Here is a 26548-nt window from a genome sequence, read left to right as displayed (position 1 = left end):
AGTGTAGTCCTTTGGCAGTCCCCACAGTTATATTTGCATACATGGTATGCCTCATGTGTTTTACCCTCTGAATACAATCCTATGTGTCTGGGTGTCTTGTTGTTCTGAAATAGGTGTGACAGACATGCTGTGAAGCACCCAAGACTCTCTCTGGGCAGGTTAGAGAGATTAATCTGCAGTTAAGAGCAGGCACTATTACTCAGTTCCCAGCACCATGTCAGGCAGCCCATAAACACTCCAGCTTCACCAGCTCTGGTGCCCTCTGCTGGCCTTTCTGGGAATCTGTATGTCTCCTGCCCCCCACTCCCGTGCTATGCCTCCACCCCCAAATCTTGAAACACAGAAGAAACAGGGCAAACTAGCTATTTTTCATTTTTGAAGAAATTACAACTGATTTCAATGTATTTTGAAAACCATGTGACAAGAAAAAATGAATATGGAAAACTTTTAAGGAAATGGTCTTTTTTATGTTACGACTCCTAAACAGCATGACCATGCAATCTCGAGTCCAGCTGCATTGCAGAGCTGACTGGAGCTCTCTCGAGAGCCCTGTGCTAAGTTGGTTGGTGAGGTAGGAAGGAGTCCACTGGCCAGCCTGTAACCAGCCCTTTCCCACCATCCATGTCTGCAGGTGTGGAGTTGCTCTAGATCCGTGGATGTTTCCTGTGAGTGAGGAGGATCTGCCCTCCAGAATCCCCCAGCCTCTCTTCTTTGTCAACTCCGCCCAGTTCGAGTCCAAGGACGATGTCATAAAAATGAAAAAGTTCTATCAACCTGACAAGGAAAGGAAAATGATCACAATCAGGTGAGTGCGCATGGCCCTGGTGGTGGTGTACACCTGAGACATACGGGAGCACCTGAGACGTAGGGGAGCCGCTGAGGACCAGCTGTGCTGCTGCTTGTTACCGTTTTAATGCATAGAAAATAGTTTGTCTCCTTCAGCACTCTTACACTTCCTCTTTCTTTTCTCTTGTAAAATGAGAATTTTTCATTATTTAAAGCAAAGTTACAAGTCAACGTTTTAGGCTATATATCATACAGGGGTGCAATAAGAAAATGATCTCAACAGTACGATGAAATACACTTGAAACTTGGCATGTCTAATGTATTCCCGTGTCATTGCTTCACTTGAGTGAAGCGGTACAGCGATCCGAGGATGTAATGTGAAAGTTTGGGCTTTGAATAGCACCGGCCCTCATTTCAATAAGAAATCTTAATTAATTTCTGAGTTAAAAAGTTTTCAAGCTCAGCCTGGTCTACAAAAGCGAGTCCAGGACAGTCAAGGCTACACAGAGGAAACCCTGTCTCGAAAAACAAAAACAAAAATAAAAACAAAAAGCTTTCAAGTTAAAACTCATTGCTTTAGTAAATCGCTGACGCTACCTGTGTTGGCCATTGGTGTCTTCGCAGTGTGCAATAACCATGCCAGTCATGAAAAGTGTAGCAAAACAGAATTGATGTCCTTAAAAACAAAACAAAACAAAAACAAAAACCTTTTATTCTTTGTGAGTTTCACATCATGCACCCGAATCCCACTCATCCCCCTGATCCTCCATATCCACCCTGTGCCCTTACAACCTCCCCTTCCCAATAAATAAAAAATTAAGAAAACAAATCTCTCAGTGGAAGCTGCAGTGTATCACACAGTGCCAAACAGCTTTACTTGGAAATGTTCCTTGTAATGAGTCATTGGTCTGGTTTGACGCCTCTGGCTTCTGCTACACTGTCAATACTGGATCCTTACTGGGATGCCTCTCTCATATCCTGTTGTTGACCTGTGTCATGGAGATCCGGCAGCTTTGGATCTGCAGGACCTGCCCCTTCACACACTACAGCAATTCCTAGATGGGATAGATTAGGTAGATGCTGGGGTGGGGCCATCTGCAAGCCCTGGATCTGGCCTACGTGGTGGCAGAGTTGATCAGACCACCAGCTCTCCTGTGCCTGCGCCACCAGGACCAGCTCTACCACACTGCCCAGGTGAGGGGCGGAGCCAGCTCTTCTGCATGCCAAGGGCAGTGAGGGACAGGGCAGGCTCCGCACAGCCCTCAGACACCAACATGGTCCCAGGTGGCAGTCCAGACCTGGAATGTTTGCATGGCCTTTGGTGATAACATGGGCCGTGGACAGCCACACACAGGCCCCTTCTGCTGCAGGACCATGGACCCAGACATTGCTCTGGGTGGCAATATGGGCCAGGGCGTTACCTACCATGGCCTCAAGTGGCACGGGCTACTCACATCACGGTACTTGCATCCAGCTGTTCCTCACCACCTCCAGGCTCCAGCTCCATCTCTTTTCATGGTGCACAAACCGCTTGTCTTCTCTTTCCCCCCAAACCGCATACTGGGGTGTCTTCAGCCTCACCCACCCACCCACACCCTCCTTTCTTTTTTGATGTGATGCATACAAATGTTTCGCCTCCTTGTCTCTCTGTGTACCAAGTGTATGCAGTGTCTGCAGAGGCTAGAAAAGAGTGTCAGATCCCCCCTGGAGTTCCAGATGGTCACGAGCTGCTATGTGGGTGTTAGCAAGCAAACCTAGGCCATCTCCAAGAGCAGCAAGTGATCTTAACCAGGGAGCCATCTCTCCAGCCCCAGACTTAAGTGGAAATGCTTTTAACGCTGGTAATTATACGGTGCTTCTACCAGCAGTTTAATATATAGCTGGGTATTGACTGTTTTTGTCTGTGTACCTGAACACCTACATATTTGAGGGAGTAGGACTGAGGGACAGCAGTTCAGCCTTAGGTAGTTCAATGTCTTTAAAAAAAAAAAAAGCTGAGCTCATCCATTCTGTTTATCTGTTGGGACAGTATACAAGTTTATACGTTCCACCAAGCTGTGAGGGGTGCCCTGAATGATAGCCATGTGCTTATATCCAGATATGGTTTAAACTCACAACAAGATGATGCAAGGTGGGCCTAGAGAGATGCTCAGCAGCTAAGAGCAGTTGCTGATCTTGCAGAGGCCTGGATTCCAGCTCCCAGCTCCCAGCTCCCATGTCAGGGCACTCACAAAGGCCTGCATCTCCAGCTCCAGGGGATGTAATGATCTTTTCTCGTCTCTGCCAGCAAGTGCAAACTCACACACATGTACACACACGTACACACACACACACACACACACACACACACGAATATAAGAATATTTTTAAAAAGACTTTCAAGCAAAAAATAGAACTCATCTTTCTAACTCTGTAAACCCTGGTTAATTCAGGAGGGGAAGAAAGGCAGGAAGGATGCAGGTAAAATAATTTCCTTTTATCCACAGTTTGAGTTTCTAGCTTCTATTTTCATAGTTTTAGTTATCTATGGCCAGATGTGGTCAGGAAATATTTACTGAAAAAAATTCTAGAAATGAACAATTCATTTTTTAAGTGTGAGCCGTTCTGTATACTATGAGGAAATACTGTAGCATCTGCTTTGATGGGAGCTATTCCTTCATCCAGTCATGTGTATTCTATGTGCAAGCCTGCTGACGGTCACCCAGTGTCGTCTCGGCCATCAGATCAACCATCATGATATTACAGTATTCATGATTAGACACAGTTCAGTAAAGGAGTGAGGAAGAGAAAAAGGAAATTACTCTTTTCTTTTTCTTCTCCCCACCCCCCATTAACATACAGTTTTGGTACTTTTCCTGTTTCTGTGAAAAAGCAAAACATTGTGTGCTGGAGAGATGTCTCACAGGTTAAGAGCGCTGGCTGAGCAAGCCACAGGGAGTAAGCCAGGAAGCAGCGCCCCTGCCCCTTCCTGGTGTCTGCCTCAGGCTGCCTGCCTTGTTCTGCCCTTGCTTTCTCTAAGTGAAGGGCTGTGTGTGATCTAGAAGCAAAACCAACCCTTGTTTCCTCAAGTTGCTTCTGTTTGCGGTATTTGCCATAGCAAGACATAAACTAGGGCACAAATACTTTTTGAGGTTTTTTCCCCCCTAGCCAGAAGAGGAATTGGATTTTAGGATCCTTAAAAGAAGGGGCTGTGACCGTCAGATACATAAAAATGACCGGAGTGCGCATTTTGTTTCCCTATTTTGCAGAGAAGTATCCAGTGGGGCCAGAATCTTTTTGTACCATTTAAAAAATATATTTTTCCATGCAACATGAGCGTAAACATCTTTCTTTTTTAGGGGTTCAGTGCACCAGAATTTTGCCGACTTTACTTTTGTAACTAGCAAGCTAATTGGAATCAAGCTGACCTTAAAAGGAGAAATAGACTCCAGGGTAGCAATCGACCTCACCAACAAAGCTTCATTGGCTTTCTTACAAAAGCATTTAGGTAAGAAACGGCACACTTCTCAGGACAAAACCATTTTCTGTTCACTCAGTCTTCATCTTATTGTACCTGTTTCCATTTGGTTTTTAGTAGACAAAGCAGCAAATTAACTTGAAAAGTAAAATATTCCAAAAAGTGAATTATGTTGCCTTGTGTTGTTTCCTATGTGTGTGTATGTGTATATATGTATATCGTATATACATACTTGTTGAAGCTAACAGTCCTTCTATGGATCCTGGGGTGAATTTATGTGTTGGGGATACTGAGAGCAGCTTGCTCATCTGTAAGCCTCTCTGGGGTTTGGCATTTGCTAAGGCAACATGGCAACTGTCTTGGGCAGAATGCCTTGCCCCTAGGAATTTGTGAGTCTCTAATTTGTGAGTCTATACTGCCACCTAGCGGCACCCGGCTGTTTGATGTTCTTGATCGTGTTTATTTATTTGCTCTTTATAGGACTTCATAAGGACTTTGATCAGTGGGACTCTCTGGTGGAAGGAAATAACGAGAACCTGATCCCTGGGTCACCGTATGACGTAGTCACTCAGTCCCCGGCTCTGCAGCACTCTCCCGGATCACACGACCAGAATTAGAAGAGCTTGTTACAGTCTACTTTTAAAGTTGAGAGAGAAAGAGAGAAGAAGAAGGAGGAGGAGGAGGAGCAGGAGGAGGAGGAGGAAAGACCATAATGTATTTACCCAACCATTTTCAAATGTACACTTTACAGTAGTGATGGATGCCTAGATTTTCCCCTGTGAATGTAAAACACATAAAATAGAGCATACAAAACTATTACCAGTTTAAATCATAATTTTTACAAAGCTTGCCCTTTAAGGGTCAAATGAAAAGCTACTTTCGTATTACACTTACAGAAACCTATTGACAGGAACAATGCCAGTGGAAGCCTGCTGCAAATGACCTAAGATACTCAAACTTACAATAAAAGCAGAACAGGTTATCCTGTCTTTGGTTCTCTGTTCTGAGCAGCAGAACTGAGTTTGAGCAACATGACAGTCTGTGTGGAATCTGGCAGCGCTTCTCTGTGGCCTTTGGCTCAGGTTAAAAAAAAAAAAAAACATCAATACGACCATGAAGCTGTTGTCTGGATGGAGAGTTGGTGGTGCTGTTCAATTTCGATTGATGATGAACGGAGATGTGGGTGAGCTTATTAGGCTATCTGAGACAAGAGCAATTGAGTCAGAGTTGGTACTTAAGATTTATACTATTTTAACCTCGGATGTGCTCTGTTTACTAACTGGAGGTGCCGTGAGAAGCAGCCGAGGCATTCCCGCTCAAACACACTGGGGGTTCACTCAAAGACTGTGAAGCAACAAAGGAAATGTTCGAAATTCTCGGCCAACTTTGGATGTTTTAAGTCTGTATGACATAGCCAGGCTGTGATGGTGCACGTCTTTAATCCCAGCACTTGGGAGGCAGAGGCAGAGACTGAGTTCCAGGACATCCAGGGCTACATTCAAGAGACCCTGTCTTGAAAAGTAAACAAACAAGAAAAATTTATATGCTCTAATATTGTAAGGTTGCAGCCATGAGAAAGCTTAAAGGGGATTTTATAACATTTTTGTGTGTACTGCGTGTTTGCACGTGGGGAGGTACATGTGCATATTCGTATGTGTGTGGACACGCGGGTGCACATGTCGTCACAGACAGGTGGAGGTTAGACACATCCTTCTACCTTTGCTTGATCAGTTTCTTTTGCTTGCTCGCTACTGCAAACACCAAGCTAAACTTCCGGGAATTGGCCTGTCTTCGCCACCTGCCCCATGGAGGAGCACCAGCAAGTGCTCCTCCAGACAGACAAGTCCCACTGTCCCTGGCTTTCCCTGGGCTCTAAAGATTCAAATTCACACCACCCCGTAGCAAACGCTTTACCCACTGACCCATCTCCACAGCACGTCAGAGGTTATGTATGTAGCTATGCACCTGATAATCACTTTAGGCTGTCCACGAGCTGAGTACATATTCTGTTATAGGTACCCTGCGTCCTGCATCCTGTTGCTTCTTGAGATTTGACAGAGGATGGCTTGGCTTAGCCTGTGTAAGCAGGGATTGTCAGCTCTGAGGCTCCATCCCTCTCTTGCTCCACTGGTAGGCAGCCATTTTCTGGTTTGCCACCATGTAGTGCTTTGTGGTGCACAGTCACTCAAACGAAAAGCTGGACACCACCCCAGTAGCCATTCACACTAAAGGCTTTTGTAATCTGGCTATAGTGTACCTTCTTTTCCTCTTGCTAATTTATAATATTTCTCTATATCAAACTATTTATTGCATTTATCCCAAAACACCATGCATAAACCTGCCACTTATGAAGGTGTTGGTGGAGGCCAGGAGAGGACGTTGTACTTCCTGGAACTGGAGTTACAGGTAGTTATGAGCTGCCCTGTGTGGGTGTGGGGAACTAAACTCTGGTCCTTTGTGAGAACAGTATGCACTCTTACCTGCTGAGACATCTCTCCAGCCTCTTCCTGTGTTTGTTTGTTTGTTTGTTTACTTTAAGGCACCTTCTCTCATTTTTCACTCAGTGAAACAATACCCACATTTTGTTTTTGTTTATGGTTTTAAGACAAGGTCCCCTTGTGTAACCTTGGCTAGCCCGGAAGCTACCGTGTAGACCATGTTGGCTGTGAATGCTGGGATCGGCATGCCTTTGCCTCATGAGTGTTGGGTGTCACCTTGCCAGCAACACCCAATTTTTAAGGTGCTTAATTCTCACTGTTCCCATGGCACTGCAGGGGTTGATAATATTTTTAGACATGTACCTTCACCCTCTTCACATTGGCCATACCTTTTCGTTTTAAAAATGATTTAAGTGTTTTGCCTGAAATGATGTTTTTTTAAGAGTAATTTTTTTTACAGTTTGTGATTTATGCAGATGCCCAAAGGAGAAAAATGGTGAAAAACATCAAGTGAGCTACAATGCAAAAAATAAACTAGCACGTTGGGCATTTCTCACAGGAAAGGAGAAAAGTGCTTTACACGTCTCAAGCACTTTTCATATTGTATCCTGATGACCCCAGTTCCAGCACCCAGGAAGTGTACAGAGAGCCAGCTCTTGGAAAGCTGTTCTTGTTCAGCACGTGTGTGTTTTAGCACGCATGCATCCAGACACATATCTACTAGTACACACACACACACACACACACACACACACACGCACGCACACCAAATGAAATGTGACTTTAAAAGTACCAGCTGGGTGACTCATAGGTTGTGAGTTTTTGGGGGGGAGGGGAGGGGCAGGCACTGGCATGGCGGGCCTGGAACTTACTGTATAAACCAAGCTGCCCTCAAATTCACAGAGATCCTCCTGTCTCTGTCTCCTGAGTGCTGGGATTAAAGGCATGCTCCACCATGCCAGATCAGGGTTAAGTTTCCATGGCACCAAGCTTCCGCACTCCTTAGCTGCAGCGGACAGACAGAAGGATGCACGTGACCACCACCGCTTCGGGGACAAGCTTTATTTAACTCTGGGGCTACATCTGCTGGGTCCCAAGTGCAAACAGAGCAGTAGCTACCTATTTAAGCGGTCAGACAAGGCAAAGCTCCCAGAGCAAAACACGGGTTCTGACGATCTTACGAACCAGGCCGGGCCACTCAGCAGCAGCCCTCCAGTCACGAATCTAGAATTTTCTATTTTAATACAAACAACCTATGGAAAAGATACCATTTTTATGACTATAGTAATATGCTAGCAAATTGTTTAGCAAAATAAATTATCCTGGCTGAGCAGAAACACCCACAGACTACGGGGCTGAGGAACAAGCTCAGATGCCTCCAAATAGCAATGAACAGGCCGCTCTGTCAACCTGAGACCCCTGCTTCCATCACAGACCAGTTTCCCCACCCAAGGACAACTTCCAGGGGTCACATGCTCTATGTTTCCTTGAGGATGCTTGGTCTGGGTAGCATGTGGCTTGTTAAAGGCAGCTTCTGATTGGCCATGTCTACACCTCCAGAGTCGAGTCTGTGTCACCTCCACCTTGCTCCTCTGAAACCGAAAAAAAGCCTGAGGAGAGAAAGTAGAGTAACAGCAGGGCAGGAAAGAGGACAAAAGCCCCAAGAAGGGCTCTGAGCCGTTCCTAAAGAATCAGTTGCTTTCTTGTGAATACTGGAGGTCTTATTGGTACCGAGTACTGAAGCTTATATTTAAGACACTTTGAAATTGGCTGATTTCATCTTTTCCTAGAATGAGGGTGAGAGAGAGAGAGAGAGAGAGAGAGAGAGAGAGAGAGACAGAGAGAGAGAAACAGAGAGAGAGAGAGAGAGACAGAAAGAGACAGAGAGACAGAGGTTGTGTGTGTGTGTGTGTGTGTGTGTGTGTGTGTGTGTGTGTGTGTGTGGAGATGTGTGGGAGTAGAAACAACTTGGCAAGAGTCAATTCCTCCTTATACCATGTACTGGTATTTTGGTATTTTTGGTGTGTTTTTTGTTTGTTTGTTTGTTTTTGTTTGTTTTGTTTTGTTTTTTTTTCCAATATGACACAAGTTAGGGTCATCCAGGGAGAAAGAACTCAATTGAGAAAATGCCTGTATTAGATGGCTCTTTGGGCAAGCCTCTGTGGCCTTTTCTTGGTTAATAATCCATTGGGGGAACCCAGCCTACTGTGGGTAGTGCCAGGTCTAGGTAATGCAGAGCAAGCTAGTAAGCAGTGTCCCTCCGTGGGTCCTCTGCTCCTGCCCAGTTCTGCCCCTGCATTTCCTCAATGGCGGATTGTGACTGGAATGTCCCAAGCAAACACTCTCTTCCCAAGTTGCTTTTGGTCATGGTGCTTATCACAACAATCGAAAACCGATTGGAACACATCATGTGAGATCCAGGGATGGAGCTCAGGTCAGCAAGGCTTGGCAGAAGGTCTCTATACCCCTCAGCATTACAGCCACCCACCAAGGCGCTGTTTATAAAAAAGAACTGTGAAGTTCTGGGACTACCCAACACACTGAATGTTGTCATGAAGATAAACTAAGTGTCCAGAAAGAAGTTCAAGAGATTGACAGATGGATAAATTGAATATACAAATTGATTCTGAGGAATAGCCTAATTTTAAAGTTATATTTATTATTTTGTATGAGGAAGGAGAATGGGTGGGTGCATGCATGTGTGTGGCGGTGAGGGGACAGTTTGCAAATGTCACTTCTCTCCTTTCACCACGTGGGTCCCTAGGTTTGAACTCAAGTCTTCAGGCACGGCAGCAAGTGCCTTGACCTACCTACTGATGCCATCTTGCTTGCACTGAGAAAACCGTCACGTGCCTTTTAAAATATGTTTGTCTAAAATTTATTCTATTCTCCAACAAATTCCCTCTGTCAGTTTAGCAAATCTTCCTCTTATTTATCCCATTTTACCACATTTAAGCATTTTTTACCCCCTACCCCGCCCTCCCACCCCCACCCCCATTCTGCTAATATCCACAGAAGTTGGCTGACCATTCCATTTGAGAGATTAAAGGCAGTGGTGTCTTTAAGACTTGGAAGTTCTGGGTGACAAAACTATTGTGGTTTTAAGCATACAGGTTACCTTCGGTGGTGGCGTCATCCGATGACACGAGGGAGAGGTCCTTTCCCACTGTTTGGGGCACAGCCTAATAGATGGAACCTTTGCGTTATTGTCATTGTTAAAGTTGTAAACACAGAGTACTTCAATGTCACTACAGACGGGGACAAGCGGTAAAAATGCATTCCTGGCCAGTTCTCATGGTTTGGTTTCAGAGCCAGGGATTGGGATCCGAAGCAAATCTTGGGCTCATCACGTTCTCCCTCCTCGCTACACCTGCTGGAGCGTCCCACACAGGCAAAGAAGGGCTGTTCGCCTCAATGTATGCTCTCCCAACCCGGGCAGCTTTCATGAAGGAAGAAGAGGGCAGTTGCGCAAGTGGGTGTGAGCCTATCATCCCGGCACTTGGGAAAAAGAGAAGGAAGGATTAGAAATTCAAGGTCATCCTCCACTCTATAGGGAGCTCAAGGCCAGTCCGGGACCATGCAGTACACTTGGCTCTAAAGAGGGTACACATAGACTGCACCTCCTCTTCCCAAAAGATCATTGCATAACAGGGGGCAGAAGGAGGATAAGAGCCAAAGGCAGGGGATGACTACAAGGAAACCATCTGGACACAGCAGGGTGGCTGCACCTGCAGCATGCTATGACAGCATGCACAAGACCTCTTCAAGCCTGAGTTAGGGCAAACCCTGGCAAGGAGATGGGTGTTGAGCCCTAAATCCACCCCTTGCCACAGAGATGGTGACAAGTGGGAGCAGGAGAGACAGGTTTGCTCTAGATCCTAGCCCCAGCCAGATCCACTACTCCCCAGTGGGAAACCACACATCCAAGAACAGTTGCGCAGCACAAATTAGTCCTGAAGGGTGTGAAGTCAAGAGGATGCAAGGTTGGATGGGTAGGAAAGGCGGGTGCATCTGGGAAGAACTGAGAGAGGGGGTGAACAGAATCAAAACACACTGTGTGAAACTCAGTCAACTGAAAAAAAAAATTACAAGCCAAGCTATGAGAAAAATAAAAGGAAAGGGAGCCATCGCTCCTCAAATACCCATTACTCAAAGCTATTATCCCTGGCGAGACTCCAGTGAGTTATTAATGACCACCGTCCCTTCATTAACTAACAGCACTCTGTGCAAGTGAAACTTATTAGTAAGGATTCTTTGTGGCAAAGTTAAATTATTCAGGCCAAACTCCTAAAAATCAGGCACCTGGACACAAATGAGTTCATAGATCACAAAGTCATGCATATATAGTGACATAACACTCGTTTGTACATGGGTATCGTTATCTGAGCTCCCCCACATTACAGGACCATATAAGTCCCATTAGTAACCACATCCAACAATGTTAACATTTTCCTCCTAAGCGGCTACTCAATGTCTGCTAATTGGCTGAGTTAACGACACCAGTGATTGTACCATCTGGGTATTCCTGAAGAGCCTCTCTTCACCTAGTTTCAGGAAGGTTTCTCCAGATTCATTACACACGCCTGCTCCCCCAGGGCACTTCCGGATGGATGGCTACAGGTAGGGGCAGAGCCTGGGGTGTTACTAGGAAAACTACAACCACTCAGGTCCAAGGTAGACTGCAGCGCCAACCCAACAGCTGTTATGGTGGGCAGAGATGCACAGAAACAGCTTCAACAGTGCAGCGCGACTGTGTGGGTTGATAATCACTGCCATTTTAAAGGAGGAAGCACACTTTAAAACACCTTTCAATGTGCGTAACCGCCTCACTTTTCTGCTTGCACAAGGTGGAGTTTGATGTCTTTACATCTTCAGGTTGCCTGTCTGTCTGTTGCATTTGTCAGTCTGTCACTGAGTTGCTAAATAGACCTGTAGTCTATATTATATGCTTGGGTCCCCAAGTATTCTGTGCCACAAACTGAATCGCTTTGTGGAAATTCTGGTTTTTCTATGTTCTGTAATGTTTATGACTAAGTAAAGATGGAATCAAGTAATTATATGCAAGCTGGACTATTAAATAATGGCTTAGCTTTATTCTTTTCGGGAGGGGTGCTTGGGACTGGAGCACTGCCTATGTACTGGCACGCTGTTCCTTGGTTTCTGAATCAATGTGAGTCCCTGGAATTGTTTGAAATTATTATGCTTTGGGGTCATCTGATTGAACCCTGACACTTCACAAGTTTGGAAACTGAAGCCCTGAGAAAGGAGGCTGTTCATGCTGTGAAGTGCAAACAAAGATCCTGATGATCACGCGTGCGGCACATGAGCGACATCACACTCTGACAGTGCGCCATTACCAAGCCCTCACTGTGGCATCAGAAGGTCAGACATTGCTATGGCCTTGGTTGTGGCCAGTATGGAGTGAGCTCCCTAATTTCTCTCTTCTACTCATCGCAACTGCCAGGGCAAGACAGAATGAAAAAAAGCAAATGCAAACAGGTTGACACTGATGATGAAAATGACACTGACACACACACACACACACACACACACACTGCTTTGGCACTGAGGAGGGCAGGCCAAATGGAAGCTGCTCGTGGAGTTAGACAGCAAAATCAGAGAAAGGCTCATTCTCTCGCCGGAGGCTGGAATGAAGTGACCCTGAATACTGGAAGACGGGAAATGGGCAGAAAAAGTCCACTGTGCTATTTTCTTCCGGCTTCATGCTGAGAGACAAGGATGTGTAGGCACCTAGACTGTGGGAGGAGCCTGTCTATGCCCTTCAGTTAGCCGAACAAGGCTAGATTTATTCCTTTCCCCTCACTCACGTCACTCCAATAGCACGCTAAGTCACAAACCACCGAAAGACCACAAGCAGAAGGCAAAGAGGGAAACATATAACTCTAGCTAGGGGATCAGAAGACAAAGCTTGTGGGGGCCGAGGAGACAATGTGGGCAACGTGTTTGCTACACAAGCATGTGGACCTGAGTGCCATCAGCAACATCCGTATGAGAAAAGCTGGGTACGGGGAGCATGTTTTATGGACAGGGTCAGAGATAGGCAGCAACCGGCAGCCTGCTGTCCATTCAGCATAGCCAAAGCGAAGGGCCCCAGTCCCAGTGAGAGAGCCGTGTCTCAAAACAATAACAAACTCCCAACAAAACAAAACCCACCATGGTGGATGGCTCCTGAGGAGCACTTGAGGTTGACCTCTGTCTTCTACATGTGTGTACGATACACACGCATGTGTGCCCTCCAAACACCAAAAGTGATACAGCATAGAGGAAGTCTCAGGGGCAAAGAAGCACAGCACTAACCCTAACACTATATGCCAGGAAGGCCCCGAGTTCTGCTTGGCGGTGGCAGCCCAGCAGTCTCTCACACCTGACTACCATTCCGTGGGGTCCAAATCGGCTCCAGTACCTCACGTACTGAGCAGGCCCAGGCATCGAGGCAAAGGCTCTGAGGACTGAGCTGATGTACAAACCACAAGACACAGACAGGTGGAGTTCACAAGAAGAACTTTACTCAATAACCCACTAGGATGAGGACCTCAGCTGACTCACAGGACCCAGGTCTTAGACGATTCCACACGGGCAGGGCAGCATCATCCAATGACTCAGCCTACAAAGTCAGGGAATCTTGAACCATCTCCCCAGCGAAAAGACAACCATGAAGGCCAGGCCTCGGAACTGTCAAAAGCAAGATGTCCAAACTCGACCATGCAAACGCAACAAACTTCAATACCCAGGGACACATCCTGGTGGCAGTGGAAAATTTTCACCATTATAGTCCTCAGCAGACTGCAAGACTATGTGCTGCACTATTGTCTCTGCTTGCAATGTGTGAAAGAAATAAAGTCAGTCTAAATGGCAAAAGTGCGAAAGGAAACTAAAGTATTAACCGGCTTGTCTTTTGAAGTTTGACTGCAAGTAGGGGTTACTTCTTCCTTTTAAAATAAAAAAAAAATGTATATATGTGGTGTGCATGGGGGTGGGGGGTGGGGAATGGAGAGAGGAATGAAGGGAGGGAGGAAAGGAGGGAGGGAGAGAAGGAGGGAAGATATCCTTGGAGGCCACAAAAGAGCATTAGATCCTCTGAAGGTGGAGTTGTAGGCAGTCATGAGCTGCCCAAAGTGGGTGGGTATACAAGAACAGCAAGTGAGCTTAAGCTCAGAGCTACTCAGCCATTTTGTTTTAAATTTTCTCCTATTTCTTGGATTTTTTTTTTTTTTTGCATCAAAAAATGTACCATATGACTCATTATCATTCTCCAACCTCCAGTGGAAAATGAATAAGCAAACCATGACTGACTAGTTTGCCCATAGTGATACTTGGTCTCCAATCCCAGAAGCATTGATTTTGTTATTGATGGTATCAACTGGGATGATGTAGGTCACCCCCAGCCCATCCTTCCTAACACAGGGGCTTTGAAAAATGCCTGCCCAACCATCTTGAAAAATAAAGAACAGTGAAGCTGGGCATGGTGGCGCACACCTTTAATCCCAGCATCCCAGCACTGGGGAGGCAGAGGCAGGCGGATCGCTGTGAGTTCGAGGCCAGCCTGGTCTACAAAGTGAGTCTAGGATGGTCAAGGCTACACAGAGAAACTCTGTCTCAAAAAACAAAAAAATAATAACAACAACAACAACAACAAAATAAAGAATAGTGCTTTCATCAGTTAATGCTTACAGAGTCGTACCTCAGAGGCATTCTTATCTCCTTTGGGAATTCCATTCCAGACGTTCTCAGGGCTTACTATCTCCTCCACACCACTTGAGAGGTTCAAAACCTACAGGAGCAAAGAGAATGCTTAGAAAAAAGAAAGCAAAACAAAGACAAGCTTTACAAACTGAAGGTGCCCAATGTGTCACAGGGATCTTTACAGTAAGACAGTGAAAATGGCTGCACGAGGAGCTGGGGATACAGCTGGGTTGGTGGAGTACCTGTCGAGCACGCACAGCCCTAGGCTCAACCCCCAAGTGTGGAGATGCATGCAGGTCACCCCAGCACTTGGGAGGTGGAAACAGGAGGTACAAATGTTCAAGGAAACTTGGCTCATACAGAGTTTGAGTCTAGCCTGAGATACATATTTCTTTATTTCTCAAGACAGTTGGGCAGGCTACAAATGAAGAAAGGGTTATATTAAATTTCACCCTGAATTTTAAACTCACTAGCACATACATGTTGAGTATTTATGCTAAGAGATCGGCAATAATTAAAAATCAGACCTCAAGTGCTCCAAATTTCATGGAGGAAAGGACCTACAATCAGACAAGAGAACAGAGCTCAGCACGTACACTTCTGCCCCAGGTCTGCTTCCATACGCCCCAGATCTTTCTGGAAGATAGAGTTTGAAGCTATGGGGAAATCTACACAGTAATACCAGACTGTGTTTCTCCAAAGAGGAAATGGCTTAAATGAAATCTTTAAAGCTAATTCAGACTTAATTATGTGGTAAGCCAGGGGAATGCCTTTGATCTCAGCGTTTGGGAGGCAGAGGCAGGCAGATGCCTGAGTTCAAGGGCTACACAGAGAAATCCCATCTCAAAAACACCAAGAACAGAAAAGAAAAAAAGAAAAAAAAAACAGAAAAGAAAACAAACAAAACCCAAGAAAACAAAACAAAACAAAAATCATGTGGTGGGTGGGAGGAAACACAGGTGAAACAGGGCTGCTTTATTACATATTCCAAAGCAAAAGCATGCATAGACCTGCAAAGCTAAGCAGTGTGGTGTCTAAGATACAGTACAGAATATTAAGAAGGATGCTTAAGGCTGAAGAGCACTCAGAGTGCTGCCTGCACAATGCTAATGAAATCCACTTATACTCTGCGCAGCGGTTGTCCCACTTGGTTGATTTTGTATGTGTGTGCCAGCTTGTCTGTATGTGCACCATGTGTCTGCAGGATCCAATGAAGGCCAGGAAAGGGTGCCTGCTGGGCTGGAACTGGAGTCAGATGTGGTTGTAAGCTGCCCGATGGGCAAGCTGGGAACCCAACTGGGTTTCTCTACAAGAGAACAGGCGATCTTAAGCGCTGAGCCGTCCTTCCAGCCTAGGCTATCCAGTCTTAATGGTGAGAAAGAGGTATATTCTTGAATCCCCATCTCAAGAAATTCAGAACTGGTGGATCGGGCCAACACCAGGGCATGTGGAATTTATAAAGAATAGGCCAGCAAATACAGTATATCTGATTTGCCAGAGTACAGGAAACAAAACAAAATAACACCATGATAAACTGTAAGTCCCTGCCAGTGCTTACATTAAAAAGTGAGGTAGGTGTGAGTCTCACGAACTTCGTCAAGGTGGCGGGAGAAATGAGCAGGGGTGAACAAACAGAGGTAGGTAAACAGCTGCCTGGGCTCGCTGATCATCTGGGGACACTAGTGAGGCTCTTGTAGCAAGGACCCCTTGAGATAAAGTCCTTTCGCTTCCCCCTTACCCTTGTTCCATCTTCGGCTAGCTCCAGAATCTCACACTTAGACCACGTGTTCCTTTGGCTTGACCACACGACACATTTCGATCCAACAGAGAAGCCTTTCAGAGTGTAGGTGCTGTGTAGTTGAACAGCTAAATGGAATACAGCAAGATTCAGTGTGTACAGCGAACACCTTAGCATGAGACACACAGGAGAAGCACTCTCCTAGCCTATGTTTGTTATCTTCCTTTAATTAGTAACATTCAAGTCATATACTGGTTTATTTTCTAGGTATCTCTTTCTTCAATTCTATTATACATAAAATACATTTACATCTATCTATCTATCTATCTATCTATCTATCTATCTATCTATCTATGGCCCAACCCTATATAATCCTGCCACTTCCCTCCAAACAACAGAACCGTCATTAAATTTGACCTCTAACACTGATTACTAAAAGCTGGCAATGCCACTGTCACTGAATGTGTTCTAGTATAGTGAACATGAAACTAACAGCCACACCCCCACCATACACACAAAGATGGACATTAAAGTATTGGGTATGGACGTGAAGAAGAGTGCAAGGCAGATCCATCCAGTTTCCTGAAAATGTGTGAGTTCATTTTTCCTTGTGACTAAATAAAACCCCACTGAGCAGATATCCCAGATTTCTGTAGTTGATTCCCACATTTCTGTAGTCCAGGTTGGCTCATTCTTAGCCATTTCCAAATAATTCAGCAATGAACATGGATAAGCAAGTGTGCTGGCTGGTTTTTATGTCTACTTGTAATCTGGTAAGAGGGATGCTCAGGTGAGAAAAAAAATGCCTCCATAAGATCTGCCTGTGGGCAAGCCTGTGTTGTGCTTTCTTGACTAATGATGTGGGAGGGCCCAGCGCACTATGTGTGACACTGTCCCTGGGCTGGTGGTCCTGGGTTCTTTAAGAAAGTAGGCTCAACATGCCATGGGGATCAAGGCCGTAAGCAGCACTCCTCTGTACCTTCTGTATCAGCTTCTGCCTGGAGGAGGTTCCTGCCCTGACTTCCCTGGATGATGGACTGCGAGCTATAAAAGGAAATAAACATTGTCTCCCCCAAATTGCTTTTGGTCATGGTGTTTTATCATAACATTCTAACCTAGACAGCAAGTCTGTGTGGGAGACCTTAGGAGTCCCCTGGGTATATACACCCAGGGACAGCTGTATCTTATGACAGGGACAGCTGTATCTTATGACAGGGACAGCTGTATCTTATTGAAGAATCTCAAAGGACCTTCAGTTTGTATCCCCCTGAAGGCCAAAGGTGTTAAATATGGTAAAAAAAATATTTTGTGTCTCTTCTTTTGAGAATTGACTATTCAGTTAATTGGCCAAGTTGTTGACTGGGAAATTTTGTGAGCATTTTTCATGTTTATATTTAAAGATCTTTGTGTATTTTACATGTTATCCATCAATGTGAAATATAGCTGACAAAGATTACCACCCATTCCCAATACATTTTCAAAGGTCTGATTTTCATCTTTATCTGTGTGTGCACACCTGCATGTGAGTGCAGTACCCACAGAAACCAGAAGAGGGCACTGGATCTCATGGACCTGGAGTTACAAGAGGTTGTGAGATGCTTGATGTGGGTGTTGGGAATCCAATTTGGGTCTTCTGTAAGAAGAGCACTGTGCAGCACTAGCTAATGAGCCATCTATCCATCCCACTGAACCCCATCTCTCTACTCATCAAAGCCCATCAAAGCCCTGTGCTTTAAGAGCGCAGGTTTCAATTCTGTATGACAGTATAATCTGCACTTATTTTTTACATTGTTAGCAACCAATACACACAGAAACTAAAATAAGACCAGAGCGAAGTGCACCATGACGTGAACACTGACTATTTCCTGCTGGCTCAAATCTGAGAGTTTTCATTCTCCTTATATTATTTCTGTCTCCATTTTTATATCATGGTTCAAATTAAAAAATATAGACATTTGAAAAGCACATATTTGATCATGAAGAGTGAAGAGAGGTGACCATTTTATATAACTTTTTTTAATTGTTATTTTCTTGGGGCTAGAGGGATGGCCCCGCAGTGCATTGCTTTTCCAGAAGACTCAAGTGTGGTTCCCAGAAGCAACATCTGGGGCTCACAGCTGCCTGGAACTCCAACTCCAGGGGAGTCTGACTCCCCGACCCTCCAAGGGCAACAACACTCATGCACGGGCGCACACACGTGTGGGTGCACACAATTTAAAATAATAATAATAATAATAATAATAATAATAATAATAATAATAATAATAATGAGGGTTTTGTTGGTTTCTTAAAATCTTTTTTTAAGAGCTGGGCGTGGTGGCGCACGCCTTTAATCCCAGCACTCGGGAGGCAGAGGCAGGTGTATTGTGTGAGTTCGAGGCCAGCCTGGTCTACAAAGCGAGTCCGGGACAGCCAAGGATATACAGAGAGACATGGTCTCGAAAAACCAAAAAAAAAAAAAAAAAAAATCTTTTTTAAGAAGCAGAGAAAATAGCAAGCAAGAAAGTTAATATTTATTGACTGCCCCCTGAGGTTTCTCCCAGCTGTTGACTCTTTTATTAATAGAAGCTCCCTAAATCTAAATTCTGTTTAAAAGTTTCTAAATGAATGATAAAATCAACACATAATATGGTTAAGCCCAGAGGGGAAAAACAGGCAAATGTTCCCCACTGTAAATTTATTTACTGGCAAGGTTGACTAAGGGAGGGCCATGTTTTTAAAATTTAGCAAGACACTGACTGTCTTGATTTTAACATACAATTCTTTACAGTTTACATGTGATTGTCCTTTTTAAGACACAGGGTTTTTTTTTTTTTGTCATTTTGTTTATTTTTTTAAACTATAGTGTATGTGTGTGTGTGTGGTGTGTGTGTGTGTGTGTGTGTGTGTGTGTGTGTGTGTGTGTGTGTGTACGCACGCACATGCAGGAGCAAGTGTAAGTTGGGAAAGGAGGCCAGATCCCCTGGAACTGGAGACATGTGTGGTTGATGTGAGCCACCACATGGGTGCTGGGAAACAAACCAGGGTTCTCTGCAAAGCCCATAAGTATCTTGACTGCTGAGCCATCTTATTTTAAAACACCAAATTAATATTCTCACATTTCATTCAGCATTTGTCATTTCGCACTGATTTTACAACTATGTTTTCCATGTTTCAAAATGCCCTTTCAAGTGGGGCATGATGGCATAGGCCTGTCATCCTAGCACTCAGGAGGCTGAGCCAGAGGGGCATCGACTCAAGATAAGTCTGGGGTATAGACAGGGACTCTCTCTCTCTCTCTCTCTCTCTCTCTCTCTCTCTCTCTCTCTCTCTCTCTCTCTCTCTCTCTCTCTCAAATCAAAACAAGCAGAAATCAAATGCCCTCCGTAAAATTCTAATCTGAGTATCTTCTTTGTGTTTCTCTAAAAAAAAAAAAAAAAAAAGTGTAAGTTACTCCGGCAATAGCTATTCCTTCTCCGGAACACAACCAACCACGAAAGGGTTCAAGGTGAAAGCGACCAACACACCTGGGACAGCACCCCCGCACTTCCTTCCGTCTCTGCCATCTTCCTGCGAGAACAAAGGTGCCAATAAGGCAGTATTGTCTCTGTTTTCAAATTGTGGAAACTCCTCTTCAAACAGGTTCATTTCATCGTGTGTGGGGGAATCGCCACTCTTGCCGTGGTGGAGGGGTGGTGACACGCTGTGGCCGTCATCCGAAGAGGCCCCACAACTGAACTTCCTCTCATCCTCGGCACACCTGGTTTCCTGGATGCTCCCACTGACAGCTGCGGATAAAGGACTTAGGCTGTCATCCAAGGACAGCTGGGGCGTGGGGAGGTCCAAGTCTAGCTGCTCCGCCGCCGTCTCACATTCCAGGGGAAGCTGCACCGTAAATGGTTCCAGGGTGGCTCCTGCCTCGCAGCCGGGGGACGACGGGGGTGCCACTGGAGACCCCAGGCCTAGCTCCTCTTTCTCTTCCTCTCCGACAGGAGAGTGCTGTAACTCGATGGAATCCAGTTCTAAGAATTCTTTGCATTCGTCATCGGGGGAGAGTGGTACCTCCAGAGAATTTAGCTCCAGTAATTCCTGTGGCTCACCGGCATGGGACATTAGTGGGTTAAATCCTGCAATGAGATAGTTATCGTCAAACTTGGCTCTGCCCACAAAATGGCAACCCATTTTATCATCTAGCCTTTCAGAATCCATTTTACCTTTGCACGTGCTCTCGAACGCTCCGAAAATACTACGGGTGCTACGTTCATAGAATTTACTTGGCTTGGCTTCAACGTTCAAATCTTTTTCAATTCTCTCCGAGAGCTCACCTGCCCGGGTTTCCACATATAACTTGTTATCCTGTACCATTTTGTGACTTGGTTTCTTAAGGCCAAGGTCAGGGCTAGTGGGCCTAAGGCCTCCCTGTCTCTCTGCGCCATGTCCATGTCTGTCACAGTACGGGTCGCGCCTGGGAATGCCTGCCCTCGCGTATTTCTTCATCTTCTCGGTAATGCTTTCGCCTTTGCTTTCCAACTCCACGACTGCTAAGGGGATGTTGCAAACATCCCTTTTGAGCTCCAGGATTGTTATTTCCAACACATCTTCCGTGGCTATCTCGTAAAAATAGTCGTTTTCTTCTTGAGGGCACACACCGCCGGAGACCGTGAACCCGGAAAGACAGCACGGAAATGCTTGCATGGGGATCACCGCGAGTTCAGAAGGGATGTTCCAAAGTGCTTTGTGGTCCACGCAGTCTTCGACGTTCCCAAAGTCCACAAGCCTGACAGACGCAAGGTGACCATCACAGATATTAGTGATGAGGGCCCTGTAGTAGCGACCGTCTTCTCTGTACCTCACTATACAAGGGTCTCCAACGCGGGGACACGGGACACAGCTCCCCCTGTCTGCGAGCTGCTTTGCGGCAGTTTGAACCTTGGCTTCTACATACTGCAGCTTCTCAGAATCGGCAAACTGACACCAGAAGTACTCAGGCCCGTCTATGACGGTGGCATAGGCTCTTATCGACTTTGTTTTGGGATTATACCAGTTAAGAAACACGGAAGTGTCAATGTTGGGTTTGTTAGCAGAGTTTGAACAGTCCCCTCTCATGATTTGGGTGGTAACCCCCATTTGAGATTTTTCATTGACCCGAAACCTGCTAATCATATCTTCAGCTATGATTCCGTGTTCGTCGGCGAGAATCACTTCCCAGGTGCCTAGGAACTTAACAAATTCACATCTTATCTGAGCCTCGTCCGTCCTTTGGGAAAAGTAGCCCACCATTTCCTTACAGCTCACCATGTCAGGTACCAAAATCCCCTTTAAGGAGCAATGGAAGCACAGTGCTGGTAGCACTGCATCAATGGGGCCAAGCCTACCCGTTTTGTTAGTGTGGACCACAGACATGTTGCCATAATCTATAAACTGAACGGAGAGAAGGTCGTTGGGTTGTTGTTCCGTGACCACTGCTCGGTACCATAAGTTATCTTCTGGGAAAATGGCACATATCACATCTCCGCTTTGCCAAGGTGGACCTGCGTGACACTGGGGCCTTGTTCTGACATCATTTAATCTCTCTGAAAGACAATTGATCTCAGCTTCATCTTCTATCAGCTGGATGTAAAAATCTGAAAGGTCATTAATATGGGAAACATATACAGAGGTCTTAAAGCCGGGTGCTATTGTCTTCTGCGGGAATTCACAGAACTTCGGAGGCAGATCTTTGCTGCCGGAGTCCCCTTTTCTCCTCTCTGGAGGAGTGGAGGCTAGTTTAGCGGCTCCCACAGGTGGAATGACAAACATATCTTCTTTCTTCTCTCTGGTTAACGGAAACCCTGCATCATTTCTGTTTCCCACAGGGCCCTGATACGGAGTAGCCAGGTTGGCCTTTGTTGAACCTTGCAAATAACTGAGCTCCTTACGCGCTGGGCTGATCTTGGGCTTGCATGACTCACCCGTCATCTCTACACTGTGTGATTTGCTTTCCCCTGGTTTCTTCAAGTATTCTGTAGGCAGCGACTTGACGCTCTCATTTTTATTTTCAAGAGCTTTGCTCGCGTGGAGGATTATCTCATTCTCTTTGTCCTTTTTTCTTGTTCTGCTTTTGTAGCCAAGGAGCCCTAGCTTCTCGTTAATACTGGCATTGATTTGGGCGCTCTGGTCGTACAGCTCAATGATCAGTCTCCCATCTGGGTCTTTTGCTACGACTAAAGCCTTCAACGACTTATCCAAAACCGTCTCCTGAAACCACGCCGTGACTTCCGCTGGGATGTGAGGAGGAATATCAGATAGCGAACACTTAATAGCTTGCATGGGTAAAAGTAAAACATCATAGGCGTCGCCAGGGATGGGGATAAGATGATCCCTTGCTGTGTGCGTGTTCCCAAAATCAACAAAGAAGACTTTACTTGGTTCTTTTTCTACTATTACTCCCCTATACCAGTTTCCATCAGTGTATTTGGCGAGGCACAAGGTGCCAGGGATCAAGGTAGATGTCTGTAAATTCAGCAAGGCTTTGCTTAGCTGTATAATGTTGTATGACAACTTTTCTAGAATATTTGTATTTCTTGCTAGTTGGCAATAAAATGTCCAAGGGTCGTCGACATGCGTTATGTACACCAATTCTTCACTTCCGATTTTTAGGTCGTGGGTGGAATAATAGTAAGAATGTAGCTCAACAGACGGTTCCAGGGCCTTCTGCAGCTTCACAGGCCTGGCAAGTCTCTTTTCTACCAAAAAATGGCAGGCGCTCTGGAAAGGCGTGAGCAAGTCCACAACATGGAACCACTCTTCATCGTGCCTCGACGCCAAAGCAAAGATTGTGCATTTCAATTCTAAGTTGTTCTGCCAGGCGTTGTCTATAAACCCACTGAAGGCCTGTACTGCCTTCTCATCCCAGACAAAGGGATTGTCGCCTGTGGGTTGGATCAAATTATAAAGACTGCATCTAAACGCCTGAGCTCTAACCTTGAGGAAGGCATCACTGACGGAGAGGATGTCCTTCATAGATACCACATCCTTGTCTCCATAGTCCACAAACACCACCCTGACGTGCTCAACCGTCTGGGCCCCGCTAATCAGAGCTCTGGACCATCTTCCGTTTGCTGTTCGCTTGGCCAGACAAGCGCGGGTGTCCCCTTCGTAGGGAGCTGGCTCGCTTTTGCAATAGTCCTCAATGTCACACATCAGTGTTCTGAACCCTTGCGCGTTCCTCATCGGCTGGCACCAGAAGGAGCCAGGGTTTTCCACGTGCGACACTTTGACTTCAAAGGTACTGCCCACCTCCAGCTCCCCTTTGCCACAGCAGCCAGGCGTCATCTGCAGGTAATTCAGAGCGAGGATGGAAGAATCAGATGCTACCTTCTCCTTGTCCCGTGCAATGTGCCCGGCGGCAACATTCGAAAGGTTTGCCGTGTTGGCCGAAGCTTCTGAAACAGGCAGAGTTTTCTGGTCTTTCTTGGCTTTGTGGTCTCCATCACCCTCCTTGGCTGAAGATAATTTGCCAGTCTCCGCGATAAAATGACCTGAAACGTGTCCCGTGGAGTGCACACTGGGTCTGATGTTTTCTTTTGTCTCAAACTCCTGGTACTTAGCATACCCAGCTTGAGCGATGACCTTACTTATGTTTTCTTCCCCTGTCCTGGATTCGTCAAGGATCTCGATGACGTACTGGTGAGCCTGCCTATCAAGAATGTGGACCACTAACTCCTTGTGGAGCACTGTCTTCTTAAAAAATGAAATCGCCTCCTGGCTCCAAGTTTTCCCCAAAGGCCAGATGTCAGCCAGGGTGCACTTCAGAGCCAATATTGGTAACTGCCTAAACTGAGGCAGCAACATTCTCACATCGCACCAGTCCACGCTCTCGCAGTTGCCCCGATCCACTAAGAACACATCCACACTCTTGCTGTCTAACCGGGACACCATGGCTCGGTAATAGCCATTTTCTTTCCATTTGACACAGCAGAGGTCATCCGGTTCCGGTTTCAAAATAACCCCGTCCAGCTTACTGGCAGAGGAATAGAAGCTGCACATCCTTTTCAACAGCTTGCTGAAGGTGTTCTTGTGCTTTCTGAGGCGGATCCAGAACTCTGAAGGGCTCTTCACAAACTCCACCTGGGCATCGTAGAAGGCGTTCATCTTCAACCGGATGGACCTTAAGAATGGGAGAGCACCTTCCTCCTTCATTTCCTCGGCGAGGGGCTGAGGCTGAAATGCAACCTCCACTTCCTCCTCCTCTTCCTCCTCCTCCTCCTCTTCCTCCTCTATCCCCTGGCTCTGAAGAAATCGGTCAGCCAAGCAACAGCATTGTAGTCCAAATGCACTGTTGAGGTTAATTCCATCTTCCCCGTACAGGGTGACATAGTACTTGTGCTCAAAGGAACAGTAAAATTCAATCTTGGCATTCACCGCCTGGCCCAGGATCAGGGCTTTCAAATCACCAACTTGTGACGGAGACCAGCCTCTCCCACAGTCCCAGAGTCCATACAAAGCACATGGGTAGGTCACCACAGGCATTCGAAAATACTCGGGCAGCAAGTAGCGAAGGCTGCTGCAGCTCACTAGTTCTTTTCTTCCATAATCGACGTGAAGCACCTGGGCACAACGTTGAGGCCTGAACGTTTCAAGCAAGAGAGCCCGGTACCACTGTCCATCTAAGCCACAGGAAGCACATGGAGACCCCGGCTTGTCTGGGCTCTCCTCCCTCTCCTCCCAGGTGGCACTGCCTGAGTCTTCATCCTCTGTCCCTATGGACACCCGGTATACCTGGGCCATACTCTCAGAAAGGCGGTGAATCTCCTGCGAGAGGCTCCGGAGTTGGCAGTGAATGCGGTGGGGATGGCACACTTGGGTTACCACCACGGGCTCTGTCACTCCCAGCTGGAGTTGGGGATAGAAGTAATCCAACCCTGGATGCTCTTGTTTGGGTGCGGCTCGCGGGAGAACTGGAGCTCCGGGGCAGCCCAGCCCCGCCGCACTCAGGTAGCGTTTGAGCAGCGAACAGAAAAGGCTGTCGGGCACCTGCCTGGCCAGGCCCAGCTCCTCCATCTGCTTAGACACAACGGGCACCTCCAGCAGCACCAGGCGATGGAGAAGCAGCACGTCCAGGACCCTTCCGTGCACCTCCTTGCCTTGCAGGTTGCTAAGGAAGTCTACTGCGGTGGGGGACCACTGTTGAGGTTCGCCACCGCCGGTACCACCGCCGCCCGAGGGAACCAGGCCGGCTAGCACACAGCCCAGCACCTCAGAGGGCAGGTGGAAGAACTCGCTGCGCCCCGGGGCCAGTGAGCCCGGGCCCGCCGTGATGGTGCGGCCCTCATCCAGCAGGAAGACGCGGCTGTCCTGCGCCTGGCGGCTGACCACGCGGCACCGGTGCCACATAAGCCCTACCTGCACCAGGCACAGTTCGCCCGGCGATGCCGAGGCCCCACCCAGCGCCCATGGGCCGCGCGTGGCGGCGGCCTCCTGGATCTCCCTACTCAGCCGCACGTATTCTTCCCGCCGCTGACCCACCAGTCCCCACAGCTGTACCGGGATCACCTCGGGATGCACGTCCACGAAGGACACCCGTAGAGCCAGCGAGGCGCCCGGAGTAGGCAGCCCAGGAGTCGAGTTCATGTCTGCGGCCGGTCGAGAGCTGCCCCACGCGTCTGGAGACGGTCCCACCGAGCCAGGACCGGGGCACCGACGCAAGGGGAAGGACGCCCGGAGAGGCGATCCTTCAGCCAGGCGCCCGGCGCAGGGCCTCGGGGACTCGCGACTGGTAGCAGCCGACGGCCGGCTAACCGCCCACGGCGTCTCGCAGGCTCGGGGAGCGCGTGGCTGCCTGCCTTTCTGGCGCGGGGAGTCTCACTTCGGCCTCGGGGGTGGCCTCCGGGCACAGGGGACACCTGGGGACAGCCAGCAAGCCTGTGGGAGGCAGCGTCAGGGTGTGACCTGCTTCTTCCCAGACTGCTTTTGACTCTGCCATGCTCAGTGGGAATGTCTGGCAGAGGTCCAGTAGGGGCGCAGGACCAGGAGGTCACTTCCTTTTTGGTTTTCCCGCAGTGGATGGAGCGCTGCACACCAAGCACGGTGCTAGCCATTGGAGTTCCCGAAGAAAAACAGGGAAGGAAAAAAGATGGAGGCACCAACGGTGCCTTCCCGGGCGTTGAGGCTGGAACTTTCATTGCTCTAGGCAAGGCCTTACTGAGGAGCAGCAGTGCGCTTGCGCCCTGCAGAGCCCGGATGAATTTTTCCCTCCTGGTGCATTGGAGACCTGGAGCCGGTTGCTTTAGCCTCTCTTAATCTATGGCCCTGCTTCATGTCTGAATAACAGATTCCTTAGGCATTTATGATAAATGATAAACCTGAGGTCAAATGGTTTCTTCCCAGCATTTTTTCTGGTGTGGCTTCCTTCCCTTCCTTGTTGCTTAGCTACACCCAGCTCGGGCACCAATTTTGAAGACACCC

At 47.1% G+C, this 26548-nt stretch overlaps 2 protein-coding genes across 3 annotated transcripts in view; one reads left to right on the top strand and one right to left on the bottom strand.

The window, feature by feature from the left end:
* Pla2g7 (phospholipase A2 group VII) overlaps positions 1-4868 on the top strand; it is a 37886-nt gene extending 33018 nt beyond the window's left edge. Inside the window, exons 10-12 of the mRNA XM_051152932.1 lie at positions 632-805; positions 4125-4273; positions 4724-4868. Of these exons, the coding sequence (XP_051008889.1) occupies positions 632-805; positions 4125-4273; positions 4724-4860 (460 nt within the window). The 3' untranslated portion in view covers positions 4861-4868. The remainder of the gene's footprint in view (positions 1-631; positions 806-4124; positions 4274-4723) is intronic.
* A 3273-nt stretch (positions 4869-8141) lies between these two features.
* Positions 8142-25847, bottom strand: Tdrd6 (tudor domain containing 6). 2 transcript variants are annotated; one of them, XM_051152570.1, is made up of 6 exons: positions 24106-25847; positions 19630-23526; positions 16124-16251; positions 14384-14473; positions 9800-9863; positions 8142-8291 (listed from the first exon to the last, which is right to left on the bottom strand). In XM_051152570.1, exons 1-6 carry the CDS (start codon positions 25712-25714, stop codon positions 8230-8232), a joined length of 5850 nt encoding a protein of 1949 aa, XP_051008527.1. In that variant the 5' UTR covers positions 25715-25847; the 3' UTR covers positions 8142-8229. The 2 variants fall into 2 exon arrangements, with proteins under 2 accessions (XP_051008527.1, XP_051008526.1); XM_051152569.1 differs by having other exon boundaries at positions 19630-25847.
* Positions 25848-26548: the final 701 nt, after the last annotated feature.

Source organism: Acomys russatus, chromosome 11, assembly GCF_903995435.1.
Source record: "Acomys russatus chromosome 11, mAcoRus1.1, whole genome shotgun sequence".
Lineage (NCBI taxonomy): Eukaryota > Metazoa > Chordata > Mammalia > Rodentia > Muridae > Acomys > Acomys russatus.
This window is presented reverse-complemented; position numbering and strand designations above follow the sequence as displayed.

Excerpts from the sequence above, each read along its gene's own strand:
- Tdrd6 (XM_051152569.1), bottom strand. The coding sequence starts at position 25,714 with ATGAACTCGACTCCTGGGCTGCCTACTCCGGGCGCCTCGCTGGCTCTA. Across the intron at positions 16,252-19,629 it reads GTGCGGGGGTGCTGTCCCAG|CTGTTCAACTACACAGCACC; the intron begins GTGTGTTGGTCG and ends TATTCCATTTAG. Across the intron at positions 14,474-16,123 it reads TAGCCGAAGATGGAACAAGG|GTTTTGAACCTCTCAAGTGG; the intron begins GTAAGGGGGAAG and ends TTGCTCCTGTAG.